At 39.3% G+C, this 20378-nt stretch overlaps 1 protein-coding gene across 1 annotated transcript in view; it reads right to left on the bottom strand.

The window, feature by feature from the left end:
- Positions 1 to 17083: 17083 nt before the first annotated feature.
- ROS1 (ROS proto-oncogene 1, receptor tyrosine kinase) overlaps positions 17084 to 20378 on the bottom strand; it is a 109343-nt gene continuing 106048 nt past the window's right edge. The window contains 1 exon segment of the mRNA XM_032407380.1: positions 17084 to 17394. Within this exon segment, the coding sequence (XP_032263271.1) occupies positions 17084 to 17394 (311 nt within the window).

Raw genomic sequence — 20378 nt, 5'->3', positions numbered from 1 at the left:
ACGCATCCCCTCGTTCTGTCATCTTGGCAGCTGTGAAGTAGATTATGATCATTTCAAGAACCTATTACTGGTTTTGCTTCTGTGGAAGGTACTTGATGATTATGCCGCATCAGATGTGACAGCACTCACAACAAGTGATGTTAATTGTTGATCAGGCGCTGGTCGGAGGGCTTCATATGCAGGTTAACTCATTTAAGTCTGACAGCAAGTCTATGTGTATGTATGATGGTGATCCCCTTCTTACCCACGAGATAATCAAGGCTCACAGAGGAGAAATAATTTGCCCAGTCACCCAGCCAGTAAGTGGCAGAGCCAGGATCCCAACCCAGGCAGCCTGGGTGCAGAGACCACACTGTCACCCACCGCACAGGCAGCTTGTCCTCTTCTGATTTGTCTTGGGCGGCTCGACTCTGGGTTTACTTTCTCCTCCATGGCAGATGAAGAAGGAAGGGGAAAGAGGCAGGGCACCAAAGACTGACATACCACAGACCTTACGGAATCCCTGGTCTCAAAGGAACTATCATAGGACATTTTCACACCTCTTCATCAAATGATACTATCTATAGACCATTCAGTCAGATGCAGATTTCCATTCTTCTCCAGGAAGGAATTATTATTGCTTCTCTTATTAATTCATTTCAGTATTTAGCAGACTTCCCTGCCCTGAAGCTCTTCACACCCAACCCGACCGAGTCGTGTAAAGAGTTAGCCTGAGGTTTGGACATTGAGGCAATAACTAAAATTAACTCTGGACTTCTCTGTGGATTTTTTTAATCCATGTTCCATTGGCACGGATCACTAGTATATACAAGCCTAACTAAAATGCATTAAGTCCCAGCTCGCTTTTGAGAGTTTGCCGCTGAGTATGCCGTTGAGGAAGAAAGCACGCGGTGTATTCTTTGCTGGACACTGTCTCCAAACAACCCCCACTGGAAGGGACTCTGCCCATGCTCCACTGCGTTAGCACCCACAGGATCTCTGCTCAGAACCCACAGGGAGCATTTGCCCAGCCACAAGGTTCTGATTACTGAAGCCTCTCCCCTGAGCTGCATCTGACCTGAATATCAGGTTGCTGGTGAGGAGACTCATTCACTGGAACTGGCCTTTGGAGCAGTCCTGACCAGACCATCCAGACTGCTGAGCCGGCCTCCAGTGATCTGGCACACAGGACACTCGGATGACAGCATTTCCCTCCGTGTTAGATGTTCCCCAAGTAGAAATGCAAGACGACCTAGAACTATAATGATCCTGTCTGTGTCATAAGAGCATCAGAGAGAACTTGGGTGAATTAAAAATCCTAACGGATGTGCTTTAGGCCCACCAAATTCATGCAAAATATTAATTCCCTTGTCTTGTTACTATTCATGAAATGGTGCAGATTAGAGAAGGCCCCGGTCATTGATTAAAGGACATTCAAGGGAATGAAGGATGACACGGGCAAAGGCCAACATGACGTTTTCACATGTGTTCTACCTGGTTGGGGGGCCTGAGAGAAAGACAAGCTTCTCCTCTACTCATCCCTGCTGGCACCGGTGGCCTCCCCGTGCAGTGTTCCCTGTGCGCTTGGCCTCGGCTGAGGGAGAGGTGATGAAAAGGGGAGAGACAGCTCTCCGCCACCAAGTAATCCTTCTGCCGATTGCCCTCTGGCTGAGAACTCAGTCACCCAACTTCAGGGAACTCTATCTGTTCTACTCCTTTAGTTTAAAAGGAGTTGCCATCCTGTCTCATTTCCCCCTTTGAAGTTCTATTTCAACGTGTCGCAAATTCTAGCAATGACTTAAGATTGATTTGGGCCTGGATGAGAAGGAGGACAGAGGTGGTGGAGGTTAGGACTTAGATCCCTTGACTGGAAGCTTCTCTTGCCACTCTTTCTGGGTAAGTACTGCTCTTTCTGTGCCCTTTTTATCAGAGGAAACAACTCTTAAGATCAATATAACCTCCAATTTGCTCAGAATCATAAACCCTGGGTTTGTGTGTGGTCACCCATACCCTTTCTATCAAAATAAACAGGATTTTTTTTTTTTTAACACTTAGTGATTGATCACTTTGGGATTGGAGGAGATAAAAAAATAAGAGACAAACTGCTTTTCATATAATGCTATTTCTATAAATTGCATTTTAAATGTAATTCTTATGGTGTCAAAGCATGAAAGGAAAATTGAAAGATATTTGAAAAGACTTTAAAATTAAATGAAACCAAAAAAATAAGATTCCTTTATAAAACTGCTTTAACACTCTGTTGACAAGATGCCTGTAAATAATTTACCTTTTGATCATACTTATTAAAGTCCATACTCTATATATTCCATTTTCCTTGCAAGATTTTTAGGATGTATTATTATTCATTATCTATTACATAATCCTAAGATCTGGAATAAAGGAATAAATGTCCTGAAGGCAGTATCATTATTAGATTTTCTGTTTGTACATAACTGAAGTTTTGACATTTACACAAGCAATGGGGTTAAGCAAATGTAAATTTCACATTTCCTCAACACCAGCTTTCCCTTATCTCTCATGAATAAATGAAACTCTAATAATATAAATATGGTACCCTCACAATATAGAATCTATCTACAGATCTCTCTCTCTCTCTTTCTCTGATGCAGGCCTAAAGGGAAATCAGAGACACCGTGCCCTCAGACAGGCACAGACACAAATGATTATTCTCACTTGACAGACCAACTGTACTGCTCTTTCCTTGTATTTCACTCCGGCCCCAGAGGGCTGGATCAGGAAAGAGACACTTGATAGCTGCTGGTTCCGTGGTTGAAATATTTGTGAAGTTAACGCATAATCTGAAAGCAGAAGCTAATAAATTATAGGGTGCTAATTGGAGCTGGAATGGAGCTGTCAATCATGTTATCCTAAACACAGGGAGACCCTCATACCCTAAAAAGGCAAAGCAGCCTTCAGGAACAGCTCCCAGTTGTTTCCAGCCTTGACTCGTACTCCAGCAGAAACATCGAGCCCAGGCAGAGTGGCCTCCGGGGGAGTCGGCAGAGGTGGTTCTGCTAATCCAAGCTCACTTTAAGAAGAGAGACAGATTCTCTTTTAGGGGGAAAGAGCAGAATATTTTTACTAAAGAATTACTCTTTCGAGAAACATATTGTTTACAGAAATACATGTATCGAATTTACTGGAATAATTATTACTTTGGTAAAACGTTACCCTTTATTTGGAATTTTTCACTTTACAAAACAGGTTTAACTCAACGAGAGAAAAAGCTAAAGGTCTCCACCGTACTGTCATGTCTACCTCGAGTTACAGTATCTCTCAGAGTTTTCCAACGCACACTTACGGAACTAAGCTCCTCTAGAACAAAAATAAGATGTCCAAATTTCCATTCCCTTACTGGAATTCATTTATTTCCCCCTAAAAAAGGAACAGCAGCATATTTCTTATTCCTGTGCTTTGTTCTCTTTTTTTTTTTTTTAAGATTTTTTATTTATTTGACAGAGAGAGCACAAGCAGAGGGAGAAAGAGGGAGAAGCAGGCTCCCTGCTGAGCAAGGAGCACGATGTGGGACTCGATCCCAAGACCTTAGGATCATGACCCAGGCCGAAGGTAGCTCTTAACTGACTGAGCCACCCAGGTGTCCCCTGTGTTTTGTTCTTAAAAACTCCCAGTAATCTCTGATTCTATTTATCTCCCACTGTGTCAAATGGCTGACGTGATTTTGTTCAAACTATCCTCTTCTGTTCCATTTCTTATCAACACTGTAATTATTACATATGCAATATGTAATTATTACATATGAGAAAATTTAGGTTAAGGGTAAACCCAACTTTTGGAAAACAAAACTAAAGAATTAAAATTTTTTGATTCCTAATCAATATTTGCATGACTCTCATGATCAAGTTACTAGGCAGAAATTTTTACCAGCATTTATTTATGGAGTACATGCTTTGATCTCTATGTGTATTTACAACTAGTAAAATACTCTTATAATTTGGAAACTTCTTTAGCATACTTCAAATAAAAATAGTTCTCACTCAGGAAAAGCAAATTACGTATCTTAAAATTCTACACACACAATGGCTCAAAACAACAATTATAACTGATGAGAATGCCGTAAGTTTGTTTCTTTTCCGGCTAATTCTCATTGCTACAGCCTTGCCCTTATTTTTGGCAACTCTATAATCGGCCCTGTGCCAATAACAGCACCATCAAGAAATGGGAGGAAAACAAAAATATATATTTTGTTGTCATTGCTGTTTATTTTCACTAGGTACAATCTTATTTTTTTTTTCTTCATCTACCACATTTTACCCAATGTGTAACTCATCCCAGAAAATAATTGGATATTTTTTCATCTAGTATCATATGACTTTTTTTAATATTGTACCTGCTTTTTTAATGGAAGTTTCTGGTATCTTCGGAAGCACTGCTGAAAAGTTCTGTATTATTAGTGTTATCCCACCTTGCTTGGTGGAGTGTGAAATCCTGTTTTTACTTCAGACAATTTCTCCTCCATACCCAGAAACTGACAGAAAGGCACTGACAAACTTTTGGTAAGAAACACAGAGAACATAGCTTATGATATTTGTTCTTCCTTGTTCAAAGATTCCTAAAAACAATTTTTTTTTTTTTTTTTGCTTGCACTTTTTTAAAGGAGTAAGAAAAGAGGCTAGGGAAATGTCAGATTTATACCCTGAGGGAAAACAACAATGAAAGTGTATTTATCGGAATTGGTGAGAAGGAAAATTATTCACAATTTTAGACTTAACAGTTCCAAACTATGTAGTTAATTAAAAAAAATTGATAATACTGACACCTTCATCTTGCATTGATGTTTGAGATGTCTGGTTATTTGATGTTTAAGGAATGGTGTTATTATAAATAAGACTGAAAAATTTAAAAATCCACTGCTGGGATTTTACTGCCGTCTCCCTTTTTTTGCTTGAGATATAAAATGTTTGAAACTGAAAAAGAAACATAAACAATGCTTCCCAGTCACGTATCAGGCTGCAGGTTAATATGGGCTTTAGGTCTTGCGAGAAAGAGAAGGTATAGATACCACTGAATCTCCCTATGTTACAGAACAGCAATAAGGGCGATATGTTAAGTGTTACAATAAAACAACAGTTTAATAATGTATAATTTTTCAGGTCCTAAAAGCCTATGACTATGTTTTTTACTGCTATTTTAGAACAGATATTTCACTTTTGTTACCTCCTTTATTAGAGGAATTCTTCATTTGAACTCAATTACACATCCTTTATTCTTTTTCTCCTTAATATAAACAGAAAAGTTCTAAAAGTGACAGGATAGAAAATGCTTTGTATGTTGTCTTTTCATTTTCTGATCTAGTTCTTGTGCTTTCTTGTCCCGTATATCCACATCAATGCTCAGAATGAAGCTAGAGCTATCTAGTCTTGGTTTTCAGGAGGACATCAAACCACCATCAGATGATTTCAGCTCAACAGCACACAATCTGGAAATTAACAGGGTGCCTAAACACAATTCTGGTTGGCTGTTCTTCCAGCTTAGAGCAGTCTGCAATGATTTTCTCATATTCTGCAGAAGGTTCTTTGTAAATTCTTACCTCCCACTGTATTAGAAAACCTTCACTCTAACTACCCTGTTATCCAAATGCTTTCTATTCTCCAAAGTCTAGCTTAAGTTCTGCCTCTTCCACGAAGCCTTGTCTCCACACAAGACCCAGTGCACATTCTCGCCTTTATCGGGACTCTTACCACCTAAGGTCTGTGTCACTTACTTGGCATTGATGTTATAACCTCTTGGGACAAAAGTTCAGCATTTAAAAAAAAAAAAGTTCAGCATTTAAGAGGTTGCAATCACCCTAAAGATCACCCCATTCACCCTTGATTTATAATACTCTTTACCCCCTTAACCGGATACTAAATACATTGAGCAAGTACCACCAATTATTGTGAAAAACACACACAAAATATTGCATTAGTTTTTTATATTTTGTTATGTGCAAACCAATTTAAAAATATAAGTTGAGCTGAGGCTTGGGGTAAAAGTTAAAAAAAGGAAAACTGTCTGGAAGCCTGCTTCAGTAAAGAAAATCCTCTTATTAGAAGGAGTGGGGAGAGGTTCTCCACTTTTAATAGGAGCCAGTGAGTGTCAAATATCATTTTCCTGCACTTGTATCCCACTCCTTGTGCTCAAGACATCACTTCAACAATTGGCCTCTCTTCTTCCTGCATCATCAGTTTGCCTGCTCTACTGGGTCATTCCCATTAATATAAAACAGGCTGCAATATTCTTGCCTTTAAAAACAAACTCCTTTAACCCCTCTTCTTCCAGTTGCTTCTCTGTTCCCTCTAAATGACGAAATGCCTTACATGAGTCATCTTCTTGCCCTCTCCATTTACGTATTCATTTTCCTTTTATCCTCTCTAATTTAGCTTCCACTACACACACACTTGTCAAGGCCATCGGTTAGCTCCATCTGTCTAAACCTGAAGATCAGTTCTCAGTATTCCTTGTATCTGTCTCATCAATAGGGGGATACCTCAGTTAAGATCCTCTGATAAGCAGATGTCAAGACACATACCGTGGACTGGCGGCCTTACCAATACGTTCTAGGAAAGAAACTACATCTGGCATAGCAACTGTTACTGGGGCTCTATTTAGTCTAACTCGTGGTATGCAAGTCATTCTCCAGGATCCATGCAGTTTCTGTAGGAGCTCCGGTGAATTAAATGGAGATATGATAGAAGCCGTGAACCCTGCACCCTTCAGATCTTTAATGATGGCGCTAACCATTGTCATCCCCTGGGTTTCAACTTTACGGTTGGCTTTGTTTTGACGTGGCTAGGGGAGGGAAAGGAGGAGGGCAGCAGTTTCAGGGGTTTCAACTTGGCCAGATACCTGTGAAGGAGAGAGAGAGAAGGGGCGACTGGATGGGAAGAGCTTCAGATTACAGTATCATTCTGGGAAAGTCACAGCTAGACCGAAAGGGAGCCCCCAAGTCAAAATGGTCTGTTAGTAGCCAATAACATCCACATCGTGTAGGAATGGCCCATTTCTAGTGCTTCTCTGCATTCAGTCATTGGAAGGAAATGGCCCAAGGGGAGCACGACCTGGCATAAATGTCACAGTAGATCTGAAAATACAGCCGCTGGAGGTGTCGATTAGCCATGCTCCCCACAGCAGTTCTCTCGAAAGATGATCTAAATAACACATCTCCGTGTCCACCACAGGGGACCATATAATTTATGGTCTGAACAAGATCACTTTTAAGTGCGGAAGGGGCACTGGTAGTAATTAATCCAGGACAAAGGCATAAGCTGGGACGATCCTGGGTGAACGGGTGCATATGGCTACCTTGCCTGTCAATCATATTTGACACAGTTCATAATTCCATCCTTCTTCAAACATGTTGTTCCTTTGGTTTCCAGGATTCCACTCTCTTGATCTTCATACTACTTTTCTGAGCCCTCCTTCTCAGTCTTTGCTAGTCTTTCCTTAGCTCCCTGTTATCTAAACATGGAGTGACTTTGGCCTCATGCTTAGATGTTCTCTCTTATTTATAGGCAGCCCTGGGTGAGCTGAACCCATCTCATGGCTAATCTCAGCCTTCTGTACAAATGGAATTCTCTTCAGCCTGAATCCCTCTCCTTCATCCCTCTCCAGCTGCACACTCAAGCGTCTCCCCATAGACATCTAACAGCCATCTCAAAACTAACACATCCCAAACTGAACCTCTCATTGCCACCCTGCCTCTCAACATGAATCATCTCTCCTGTCTTCTGCATCTGAGCAAGTGATAACTTCCATTCTTCCTACTGCTCAGGTTAAAATCTTAATCTTTCTTCTCTCATATCCCATACTTAATTTGTCAGCAAAACCTCTCCCAAAAAACCCTCCAAATCAACCACTTTCATCACTGCCACCACTGTTTCACCACCTTCACTGCCAAGCCACCATCATCTCTTGCCTGGTTGATCATAATAACTTCTAGTTGATTTTCCTGCTTCTACCTCTCAGCCCCACCCTACTCTCAGGCTCCTCTCCACACATCTGGAATGATCCTTTCAAAACCTAAGTCACATCATATCTCTTGTTTGTTCAAAACTCTTTGGTGTTTTCCCATCACACACAGGGAATAGGCCAAAGTCCTCCTAATGGCCTACAACGGCCCATATGATGTAACCACCACTACCACGCTCCCCTCCTTCAGTTTACTCCTGACCTTGGTGCTGTTCCTTTCCAAGGCCAGTCATGCTTCCATCTCAGAGGGCTTTTGAACTTGCTTTTCCTTCTACTACATATACATATGACTACTTTTTTTTTCAATTTGTTTCAGGTCTTCACTAAGTATCTCTTTATCAGTGTGGCCTTCCCTGGCTATTGTACATAAAATAACAACTGCTCTCATTCTCTCTCTCTCTAGCTATCCCTCAACCCCTGATTCATAGTTCTATTAGCACTCAGCATCCTCTGACACATCATATGTATTGAGCCACCTATATATATTGAGTAGATATTTTTTTAAGCTTTTATTTACAGGAGAAATGTTCTAGACTTTGGGACTATGCTCAAAGATGGACCAAATACATAATTCTCTGCATAACAACAAAAAATGTTTGAACTTTTCAAAGATGAATGTGGAGAAGTTAGAATGAAGTCTATTGCAGTTATGGAGGTTTGGCTCAGAATATCTATTCTGATTTTCTTCTACCATGACTTCCCTCTCCTGTAGAGAGCAGAGGGCTAAGACAAATGTTTCCCCAATTCATGTTCAGCTGGTGATCCAAGTTTGATTCAGGTTCTGTATCAGACACAATCACATGAGACTTGAAATTTGAACTGAGATAAATGGGATGCTGGGCATGTATTTTATCAATGGTTATTATAGCAAATGTGGTGTAGTTCTGCAGCCAAACTCTGTCTCTGAGGCTTGTTGATTTGACAGAAATGGCTTCTTGCTACTAGAAAAGGTGGCATCATGTGGGATCCCGGAGCTTCCTAATTTTGCACGTGAGGTTTCCTGATTGGGGCATAGTGGTGCTGTTCCAGGACCAATAACAGTAGCTAATTGACTGGCTCTGACTGAGGCAGCCCTATATTTATATATATAATAAGGGAAGCCTCCTGATTTGACAAACGGCTTCCTGATCATGGCAGGAGAAGCAGCTCCTTTGACAGCCTGGTTCTGCAGTACAGACTTGAAAGTAGATTCTGGAATTTCATCTTACAGATTTACATTCGACCATTTCAATAATTCTGCAAAGCCATCCGACATGCTGTAATAAATCCGTTTATTCAAATTGTCTAGAGTGGAATCTGTTCTCTGCATCAGAATATTGACAAATATGAAACCCCAAAGAGACAATACTGAGTACATAAAAGGATATTTTTTAAAGGATATTTTTAAAGTAAATCAAGTAATTGATTGAATAATAATAATTGACCCTAATAGTAGGTTTCCCACTGTGACTTCTCTCTTTTTCACTCCCAGTTATTTTCTCCTTCTTCACTCTACTCCTCTCTGTTGCCTTGCCATTTAGAGGCAGACTATACAGTCAGCTATAATATCTGCAAGGAAATGTTCTTTTGAAAGGCGATGTTATATTTTTAATTTGCATTTTTGACTCTCTTCAATATGGTTCAAGATCTCAATTCAAATCAAATTTATTTCCCATTTTATCATCAAGTGTACATTCTCTTAGATTTTTCTTTTACTTAAAAAAATCCTTACTGCTAAACTTGCTTCCTTTTGGTCCTCATTCCCTTTTTCTTTTTGAAAAACTACATTTAAAAAAAATTTTTTTTTCAATTTCTTTAAACCTCTCCCATAAAAAAGAATAGTTCACTATCTCTCTTGCTCCCCCAACCCCACCTCTTGCACACAGCAAACACCAATCTGTTCTCCATATCTATGAACCTCTCTCTCTCTCTCTGTTATTCTTTTTTTAAGAGTTCACATATAAGAGAGGCCATACAATATTTGTCTTCTTCTGTCTGACTTATTTCACTTAGCATAATGCCCTTGAGGTCAATCCATGTTGTCATAAATGGCAAAATTTCATTCTTTTTATGGCTGAATAATAGCCCATTGTATATACACACCACAAATTTTTTATCCATTCATCCATTAATGAACATTTAGGTTCTTTCTATATCTTGGCTACTGTAAATAATGCTGCTTTGAACAAGGGGGTGCATACATCTTTTCTAATTAGTGTTTTTGTTTTCTTCTGATAAATACCCACAAGAGAAATTGCTGGATCATATGGTATTTCTATTTTTAATTTTTTGAGGAACCTCCATGCCTTTTTGCATAGGGGTTGTAATAATTCACATTCCCATCAACAGTGCACAAGGTTGCCCTTTTTTCCACATCTTTGCCAACACTTGTTAGTTCTTGTCTTTTGATAATGGCCATTCTAACCAGTGTGAAATGATACCTCATTGTGGTTTTGAGTTTCATTACCCTGATGAGTAATGATTCCCCATCTTTTCATGTACCTATTGGCCACCTGTATATGTCTTCTTTGGAAAAATGTCTATTCACATCTTCTGCCGATTTTTAAAAAGTTTTTATTTTAATTCCAGTTAGTTAACATACAGTGTTACATTAGTTTCAAGTGTACAATATAGTAATTCAACAATTCCATACATCACCAGGTTCTCATCACAACAAATGCACTCCTTAATCCCCATCACCTATTTCACCCATCCCCCTACACCCTCCTCCCTTCTGGTAACCATCAGTTAGTTTGTTCTCTATAATTATGAGTCTGTTTCTTGGTTTTTCTCTCTCTCTTTTTTTCCCCTTTGCTCACTTGTTTTGTTTCTTAAATTCCACGTGTGAGTGAAATCATATGGTATTTGTCTTTCTCTGACTTATTTTGCTTAGCATTATACCCTCTAGCTCCAACCATGTCGTTGCAAATTCTTCTGCCCTATTTTTAAAGATTTATTTATTTATTTAAGAGAGAGAGAGAGAGAGAGAGAGAGAGAGAGAATGAGCAGGGGGAGGGAGAGAGAATCCCCAAGCAGACTCCCGGCTGAGCAGAGCCTGAGGCAGGGCTTGATCTCACAACCCTGAGATCATGACCTGAGCCGAAATCAAGAGCTGGATGCTTAACTGACTGAGCCATCTAAGCGTCCCTCTTCTGCCCTTTTTAAAATTAGATTGTTTTTAGTTATTGAGTTGTATGAGTTCTTTGTATATTTTAGATATTAGCCCCTTACCAAATAAATGATTTGCAATTATTTTCTCCCATTCAGTAGGTTGTCTTTTCATTTTGTTGATGGTTTCTTTTGTTGTGCAGAAGTTTTATAGTGTCATGTAGTTCCATTTGTTTATTTTTGCTTTTGTTGCTTTTGCTTGTGTCATATTAAAAAAAAAATCATCAACAAGACTTACGTCAAGGAGCTTACTGCCTATGTTTTCTTCTAAGAGTTTTATGGTTTCAGGTCTTATATTCAAGTCTCTACTCCATCTTGAGCTCATTTTTGTGTATGGTGTAAGATAGTTGTCCAGTTCCATTCTTTTATGTGTGGCTGTCCAATTTCCCAACACCAATTATTGCAGGGACTGTCCTTTCTCCATTGTATGTTCTTGGCTTCTTAGTCATCCGTTAATCAACCACATATGTGTGGCTGTCTGTTCTGTTGATCTAAATGTCTGTTTTTATGCCAACACCATACTGTTTTAATTACTGTAGCTTTGTAGTATAGTTTGAAATCAAGACGAGTGATGCCTCCAGCTTTGTTCCTTTTCAAGATTCTTTTGGTTATTTGGGGTTTTGTGGTTTCATGAAAATTTTAGAATTGTTTGTTCCATTTCTGTGAAAAATACCATTAAAATTTTGATAGGGATTGCATTGAATCTATATATTGCTTTGGGTAGTATGGATATTTTAACAATATTAATTCTTCCAATCCATAAGTACAGAATATCTTTCCATTTGTTTATGTCTTCTTCAATTTGTTTCATTAATGCCTTGTAGCTTTAAATATATAGATCTTTCACCTCCTTGGCTGAATTTCCACCTAGTTATCTCACTCTTCTTGATGCAATTATAAATGGGATTTACTTAATTTCTCTTTCTAATAGTTTGCTATTAATGTAAAAAAAAACACAACAGATTTTTGTGTATTGATTTTGTATCCTGCAACATTGCTGAATTTATTAGTTCTAATATTATTTTGATGGAGTGGTTAGTGTTTTCTATATATAATTTCATGTCATCTGCAAACAGTGACAGTTTTACTCATTCCTTTCCAGGTTAGGTGTCTTTTATTTCTTTTTCTTGCCTAATTGCTCTGGCTAAGACATCCAATACTATGCTGAACAGAAGTGGTGAGAATGGACATCCTTGTCTTGTTCCTGATCTTAGAGGAAAAGCTTTTGGCTTTTCACCATTAAGTATGATGTTAACTGTGGGCTGGTTATAAATGACCTTTATTATGTTGAGGTACATTCCCTCTATACTCACTTTGTTGTGAGTTTTTATCATTAATGGATGTCAAATTTTGTCAAATAATTCTCCTGCGTCTATTGAGATGCTTATGTGATTTTTATCCTCCATTTTGTTAAAGTTGTGTATCACATTGACTGATTTGTGATATTGAAACATCCTTGTATCTCTGGAATAAGTTCCATTTGATCATGGTGTAAGATACTTTTAGTGTATTATCATATATATTATTGCTTATTTATTATGTCTTTTCTCCCACCTGGAATGCTAGAATGTAACCTCCAGTGAGGCAGAGACTTTGCTTTATTACTTCATTCCTAGTGCCTATAACAATGCTTGCTATATGGCAAGCGCTCAAAAAATATTTATTGAATGAGTGAATGAATGAATAGGTAGATCTACAAAGGAGCAGTAAACCACAGCATATCCATCCTAAGAGATTTTATGTAGCCATTAGAAACATTCTCAAAGGCCATTCTGAGGATAAAAGGTGGGTTTGAGACAGGGAAGAAACTGATAATGGCAAAATAAATTACTGCCTCCTCTACATATGTTCTCCATCATTTCAAGGGCTTCCAGAATTTCAGGCCTATCCTAAGTCTGGCCTGAACCTCAAAGCAGTCTCCTAACTTCTATAATCTATCTAGGTCTTAGGAGATGACTCAGGATCAAAAGAATCCTCTTGCGCTCCCCTTGGCATTAGACCAATTTTCTGACATCCGTTCTAAGAGCTACAAGTGAAGACTTGTTGTGAAATGTGTTGTAAAAAGATGATGAGAAAATCAGCCAATTAATCCATTAAACATTATTTTGGCTGAGAGAAGATACAAAGGGTTAAAATATGTCACCTTGTCTTCAGAGAGCTTGCTATTTATTCAAGTGGGTAAGATACATAGAAATTGGATGGAGATACATGTGGTTCCTGCTAAATAAGATGTAAGGACAAGATGGGCAACAGTAATTTTGAGAAGGGAGAGGAGAGGCCGTTAAGGACAAGCCTTTCCAAACAGTGGGAATATGAGCTGATCCTAAAGGATGAGTGCGATTCAGACAAGCAGGGATTAGATAAGGAGTCCCACAAGGCCAGGCGAAAGCAGTATGGGTGAGCAACTGAACGTATCTGGGCCCAGGGACAGGCTCTTTTCTCAAGGGCATTTTAAGTAAAACATTTTCATCAGAATTATATCAACATATTGATTTTATCTAGGTAAATCTTTGTTTGGTTGGCAGTGTTAAATTATAAACAATATTTCTTTTCTTTTTTGTACCTCTTAATGATTACCCTTCACCTATTTCACCTATCCCTCTCCCACCCTACCCCTCTGGCAACCACTAGTTTGTTCTCTATATTTATAGTCTGTTGTGTTGTTGTTGTTGTTTACAAACAATATTTTTCATTTGCAACTTACTTTTCCTTATGAATTATTTCTTTTCCTTGAACAATTTAAAATGAAATTTAGATGGATACACCTAAAGTGTATTTTGCTAAGTGAAATAAGTCAGACAGAGAAAGACGAATACCATATAATTTCACTTACATGTGGAATCTAAAAAAATAAAACAAATGAACGAACAAAACAAAACAGAAACAGACTCATAGGTACAAGAAACAAACTGTTAGTTACCAGAGGGGGAGGGTGAAGGTGAAATAGGTGAAGGAGATTAAGAGGTACAAATTGCTAGTTATAAAATAAATAAGTCATGGGATGTAATGTACCTAGGGAATATAAGCATAAGGAATATAGTCAATAATACTGTAATAACTTTGTATGGCAACAGATGGTAACTAGACCTATTGTGGGAATCATTTTGTAATGTATAAAAATATCAAATCACCATGATATATGCCTGAATCGAACAGGATATTTTATGCCGACTATGCTTCAATGAGAAAAAAAAATAAAGTAAAATGAAAGTTAGATTTATTGATTGGCTTTTGTATTATTGTGTTTTAGTCTTACCAATTTTAACTTTTGCCTTTGGGAGCCATTTTTTTTCCAAGTCAAATTTTGCAGATAAAAAGTTTATCACGAAGATTATATTCTTCCATCAATTTTTAGTGGATTTTTAAAATATTTTTTAAGAGTTTATTTATTGATTGATTAATTTAGAGAGTGAGAGAGCACAAGTAGGGGGAGCAGCAGAGGGAGCAGCAGAGGGAGAGGCAGAAGTAGGCTCCCCACTGAGCACAGAGCCCAGAGCGGGTTCCCAGGACCCTGGGATCATGACCTGAGCCAAAGGCAGACGCTTAACCAACTGAGCCACCCAGGCGCCCCTTTAGTAAAAAATATTTTAACAAGTAGTATTTTTAGCCATTGCCAATTTTTCCCCCTTGATTATAAGGTCTAATGTTTCCAGAATTAACTTATATAGTTTTCAATATTACCAATCATTTGTATTTTATCACTTTATAATAAATTTTACCCATGAGATTTCAGCCACTATTTTATTTTGTATTAAACATTTCTATCAATATAATTCATTATGAATTATTAAAAAGACTACTAATTTACATTTATAGCCTCGCTGAAACATGATATTTTATTTATTTATTTGACAGAGAGACAGAGAGAGAGAGAGCACAAGCAGAGGGAGCGGCAGGCAGAGGGAGAGGGAGAAGCAGGCTCCCTGCTGAGCCGGGAGCCCAACGCGGGGCTCAATCCCAGGACCCTGGAATCATGACCTGAGCTGAAGGCAGCTGCTTAACCAACGGAGCCACCCAGGTGCCCCTGAAACATGATATTTTATGGGCTCTTCGCCTCAGAAATTCTGTAAGTTTCTCTATTGTCCAAATTGTAATGCAAATGTACTGAAAACCCAGTTCTTCTACATACTTTTCATTTCTTTGTCTATTCCAAAATAAAGGTCCATGCCACTGGCAGAGTGAAAGTCCTGGTTGCAAGCAACAGAAACTGACTCCGGCTGATTTAAAAGAAAAACATTTATTAAAAGGATACCAGGGTAACTCACAAAATCCCTGGGAGGGCTTGAGAGCCAGACTGGAGCCAGAGCACTGGCTAAAAGCAGACAGCAGAACCAGTCTAATCTGGCTACCCGGACTGCAAGAGGCACCAGGCTCCAGATCTGCTCTGCAGACTGTCTTGGCCCTGGACACTGGATGCCAGGAGTCAGACCAGCTACAGTCACCACTACCACCTGGGAAGACTCACTGTGGGCCCTGTTTCTTTGCTTCCTTACCTCTCAATTAGAAGCCTGTGGTAGGTGTGTCTGAGTGGTGGGGGTCACATGCCTGCCTTCTTGCTACAAGAGATCTTGGGGGAAGCAAATGGAATGTAGCTCCCACCCAGAAGATACAGGTAGAGGAATTCCCCAGCATGGCAAGGGGCGTCATATGCTGGGCTATTGAGAAGAATGATAAATGTCCATTAGAACATCAGAAGATTAGAGAGAAAATATCCCGCTTTGTTCCGTGGAATCACAGTTATAGCAGAGGCCACAGGTCCTGGACGTTTCCTTGGGGGCCGTCCCCCACAGAACTCACACACCGACTTGCCTGTGTCCCTCACCATGCAGCCAACCACCGGTGCAGCCTCTCAGGCAGTAAGCAAGTTAAAAAAAGAACCAAATTATCCCCGGTGCAAATGGATATGTGATCCTCTTCCAGGAGTAGTTTTTAGCAAATTTTATAATCAAAGTATTTTCTGTATCTAGCAAACATCCTGTATACTGCAACTGATAACACACAGAATGCTTTCATTAGCGTTGCCCTTGGAGGAATTGAGGCACTCAGATTTAAATGGGTGACTGCAAAAACATGATTGGCTTTAAATCAGAGCATTTCTCTGAAGAAATTTTTTTAATAGTTCTCATTTAAATATCTATTATTTCATGTAGTTGCTAAAAAATCACAGAGCTTAAATTAACATCATACAATCATTTATATTTAGTTTTAAGGAGAATTGATACTAAGTGTAATCTTAAGTATTTTATGTATAAGATAGATACAGCAAATGAAAACGATCTTTATATTAGCTAAATTCCATAGCAGCACACAAGTCACAGAGCGATTTTTCTATAACCCAAAGTTCATGGAATGTTAAACTTTAGGACTTAGAGCTCTCTGAAGCTGCTCTTCCAAGGCTCCAAAATACAAAGTACTTTAGAGTAGTCATTAAAGACAATATTTTATTGTAGTAATAGCATTCCAAATGATTTCTCATGTCCCAAGTGCTGGTTCCTTCTGTATGTGTGGAGTTACTTAGTCATTTCCAGGTATATCTATCTGTCGCTCAGTCGACCCCCTGAGCATGCTCTTCATCCCCCTCCTTCAGGTCCCTGAACATAGCTCTTTTGTCTCTCACCATCTAACCAAGATGCTTCTGGTACAGCCCAGACTGAAGGGTGGGCAATGGACTAAGGGGCCTCAAGGGAGGGGAGGGCAGTTTCCCTTCCAGATTCTCGAGTCTTCCTAAGCTTTCCAAATGTTTAGTGGTTCACTTGGGAATTCTGCTGAAGGTTAGGCAGTTGTTATGGGGATTGTTACAACTGAAATCAAATGGCTCTTGGAACCAAGAATTCAGGAAGTCAGGAACTTTTCAGTGTTAATTTGGAGTCATAGACTACCACCACATCTATCATTCTACTAGGGTTTTCTTTCAGTAACTACTTAATGGGAGTGTTTATCTCAACTCTGCATTTCCCAAACAGAGCTACTAATCAGACCCATCTCTATATCCACTGTGAGTGAGACGGACATAGTTCAGGCCTTCAGGCTTGCCAGGAGGACAGTAAGCCACTTGTTTTTCTTGGCAGAGATCTTTGTCCGCATGTGGTTCCTTCTCTTCTTTCCTCAGACCACAAGATTCAGATTCCTTGGAGCCTAGAGGACCCTCAGAATTTTCTTCACCTTGGCTACATCCTGTGGCAAGTACCATATAGTTTAAGCCTTCTTGGTTCTTGGTTTCCATTAAGGCTATTGACATAACGTCACCTGAATTCAAACAGATCACACTGCCATCTTCATCTGTGACAAAAAAAATGTAGAGGTTATACTAGTATGTATTTGACCTTCTGTATCTCTAATATACAGACTGTACAAGAATTATAACCATGCCAACCATAAACATTGGTTCAGCAAGCATTTATGAGGACCACCAGGGAATGCAAAGAAACAAGATACGCTCCTTGTCTTTGAGGCTACTGTAGTCATAGGGGAGCAGAAACATTACTATAGAAGACAATGTGTGCTGTATATAATAAAGGAATATGTAAAATGTGGGGAGAGAGCAGAGAGGATAACTCTGCCATAAGTGAACAGGTCACAGCCTTGGGGATAGGAATTAAGTGGCCTTACAATGGCCCTTTTTGTCTAAAGTGCTTACCTTTTAGTCCGCCAGCTAAAATATCCACCTTGAAAGATATATTCTTTTCGATTGAGTAATTTAGTCATATATTAAGATATTTATCGGATGCTTAACACATGCCAGGCTGTGTTCTAAGTATTGATGAGACAACAATGAACAAAGCAAAGTTGTTCCTCTTTGGGATTTACATTCTAATGGGAGGGAGACAGACAATAAACTAGCAGCCAACTAAGTCTGTGTCCGGTGGTGACGAGTGGCAGCAAAAGGGGGCAAGAAAATAATGGTGGGGGTGAAAGGGGGTAGCTACTTTAGATGAAACGTCAGCAAAGTCCTCTCTAACGAGGTACATTGCAAGTAGGGACCTGAACTAAGTGAGAGAATTCAGCACTTGGGTATCCGAGGAAGAATGTTCAAGGAAAAGAGAACAGCGAGAACAAGGACCCCGAGGCAAGAGCACACTGAGTGTGAATTGGTGTGAATGGTCCCCCTCAGCTGTCTATCTCCCTGCGACACGTTGCATTAGTACTACTTAGCAAATAAACTAGCATGCTTATGACCTCATAAGGCTGATAGGAAATGGAGAGGCCTGGCAAGTTTTGATGACAAAGTTGAGTTGAGGGAGAAGGAAACTGACATGAAATATAATAACAGTGATCATTATTATTGTTGTTCACACGGAGAACGTACTATGTGCCAGGCACTGTTCTAAACTATATATGTATATTAACTCAGTCTCCTATTAAGTAGATGTTGGTATCATCCCCATTTAACATTTGGGGAAACTGAGGCACAGAGGGGTTAAATAATTTGCCCAAGGTCACACAGCTGTAATTTGAACCCAGACAGTGTCCCCATATTCACCCTCCCTGATGGAAGGGCAGAGCTGCTGTGCTCTGTGAGGAGGAGCCAAGTGGGGGGGCAGTGTGCCCCATAGGAGTCCTTGAAAGGCACAGACTCTGGATGCTCATGTGTGGGGTCAGGGTGGCTGGGCAGAAAAATGGGCAGCTAGAGGGTAATTTGCCTTCTTCACAATTACGCTTATTATTATTTTGTCTTTCTCTACTTAAAGACTGACCTTTTTTCCATAGAAAAGTAGAAGAATTCTTGCAGAAACCTAATAGCAGAGCTTCTGAAACATTTCACAAAATCTAGGTAATCAAAAGGGACAAGTACACGATATAAACATAAATATATAAATGTGTATTATGGGGATTGTTTGTTGGTGATCAATGCTTTCCAATTGCCGAGTGTTATTACCTGGATGAAAAATTTATGATTAGAAATATTACTGTTCTTTCAAAATGGATCATATTTTACAAATCAGAAACATTTCGGTCAACAGAGGGTGGTCCTTCCTTTGTCTCTATTATTCTTCCAGCAAGAAGCATCCAGATGGGTGTCACTAAGGAGGGTGAGGTCGGCTGCGCTGCCAACCTTCTGCCCTTAGCCCTGATGTACACCCAGGTTGGGTTTCTTTGGAGTGAATTTAAATGGAAATATGGGGGAAAGAAACAACTTCAAAGGACTGAGGGAGGCACTACTGTAGCTACTTTTTGCCAATGGAATTTAATGGATCTGCCTGAACTACGAATCTTATTTTATTGTAAGAGCATGTGAACCACTGGCCCTGCTCTGTCTTAGGAGGTGTGCATTTGTTTGCCCACCTTCCCACACTGCAGAAGGACAAGATGGTGGAGTGACAGGCTCACAGACTCCTGGCCATCATTTCATGTTCCTCTTCATTGTGCAAACATCATGATAGCCCACTGCAAACCACACAGATTGTCACGCAGTGTTATAAAATATCAACCCCATAGAAATCAGATGCCAAGCTTGGTTAATGCCTAAGTGCTTTAATCTTTGGAAGCATCCTGCTGTTAGGATTATGGTCAACATGCACTAAGAGCCATTAAGACACTCATAAGAACAGTTTTCTATATATGATGATAGCAACCAAAAATATCAAAAAGTGATAGGAAGAAATAAGATATTTAACTTTAAATAGTCCAGGGGCCCAGATTATTGAGGAAATTAGGATGTTCCTGAAAAGGCTTAAAGAAATTAGGCTAAAGGAAAGTTGAGAAAATTTCAAAACTTAAATCTATAGTAAAGGTCTAGCTACTCATGTTATCAGCAGCTTCATTTTCATACCTTTAATCCATTAAATAGCCTATTTGGAAACGTTCTACCCATACGTGATTTCAATTTTTTTTTCCCCTTGTTGAGTTACTTGGGAAAAAAAAAAAACCTTTTATATAAGGCAGATAAATTCTTTTTACAAATTCTGGCACTGCACATCAAAGAAAAATCATTAGCTAACTTCTTCATTGGTTTAGAGTACTTAGAGCAATATTTAGTAACTTGACCCTGGCAAGCTTTCAGCAATTAGTACATCTTATTGCATAAAGAACTTATGAGAGATGGTGGGGAGGAGGGTGTTTTGTTTGTTTATTTTTGTTTAAAACTGAATAGAAAGCCTGCAGGTCAGATCTTAAGGCAGAGATCCTGAACAAAGATAGCATGTGCTCAGCAACCCTTTCTTTAAGAGGGAAATATTAAAATAAAGACTTCCAAGCAGGACAGGGTATTTACAGACGAGACATATGCCGGCTGACTGGCTATGTTTAGAACAGCAGAGGAGCAT

The sequence above is a fragment of the Phoca vitulina genome, unplaced genomic scaffold (assembly GCF_004348235.1).
Source record: "Phoca vitulina isolate PV1807 unplaced genomic scaffold, GSC_HSeal_1.0 scaffold9, whole genome shotgun sequence".
Lineage (NCBI taxonomy): Eukaryota > Metazoa > Chordata > Mammalia > Carnivora > Phocidae > Phoca > Phoca vitulina.
Note: the sequence above shows the minus strand (reverse complement) of the source record. Positions and strands in the feature narration are given on the sequence as shown.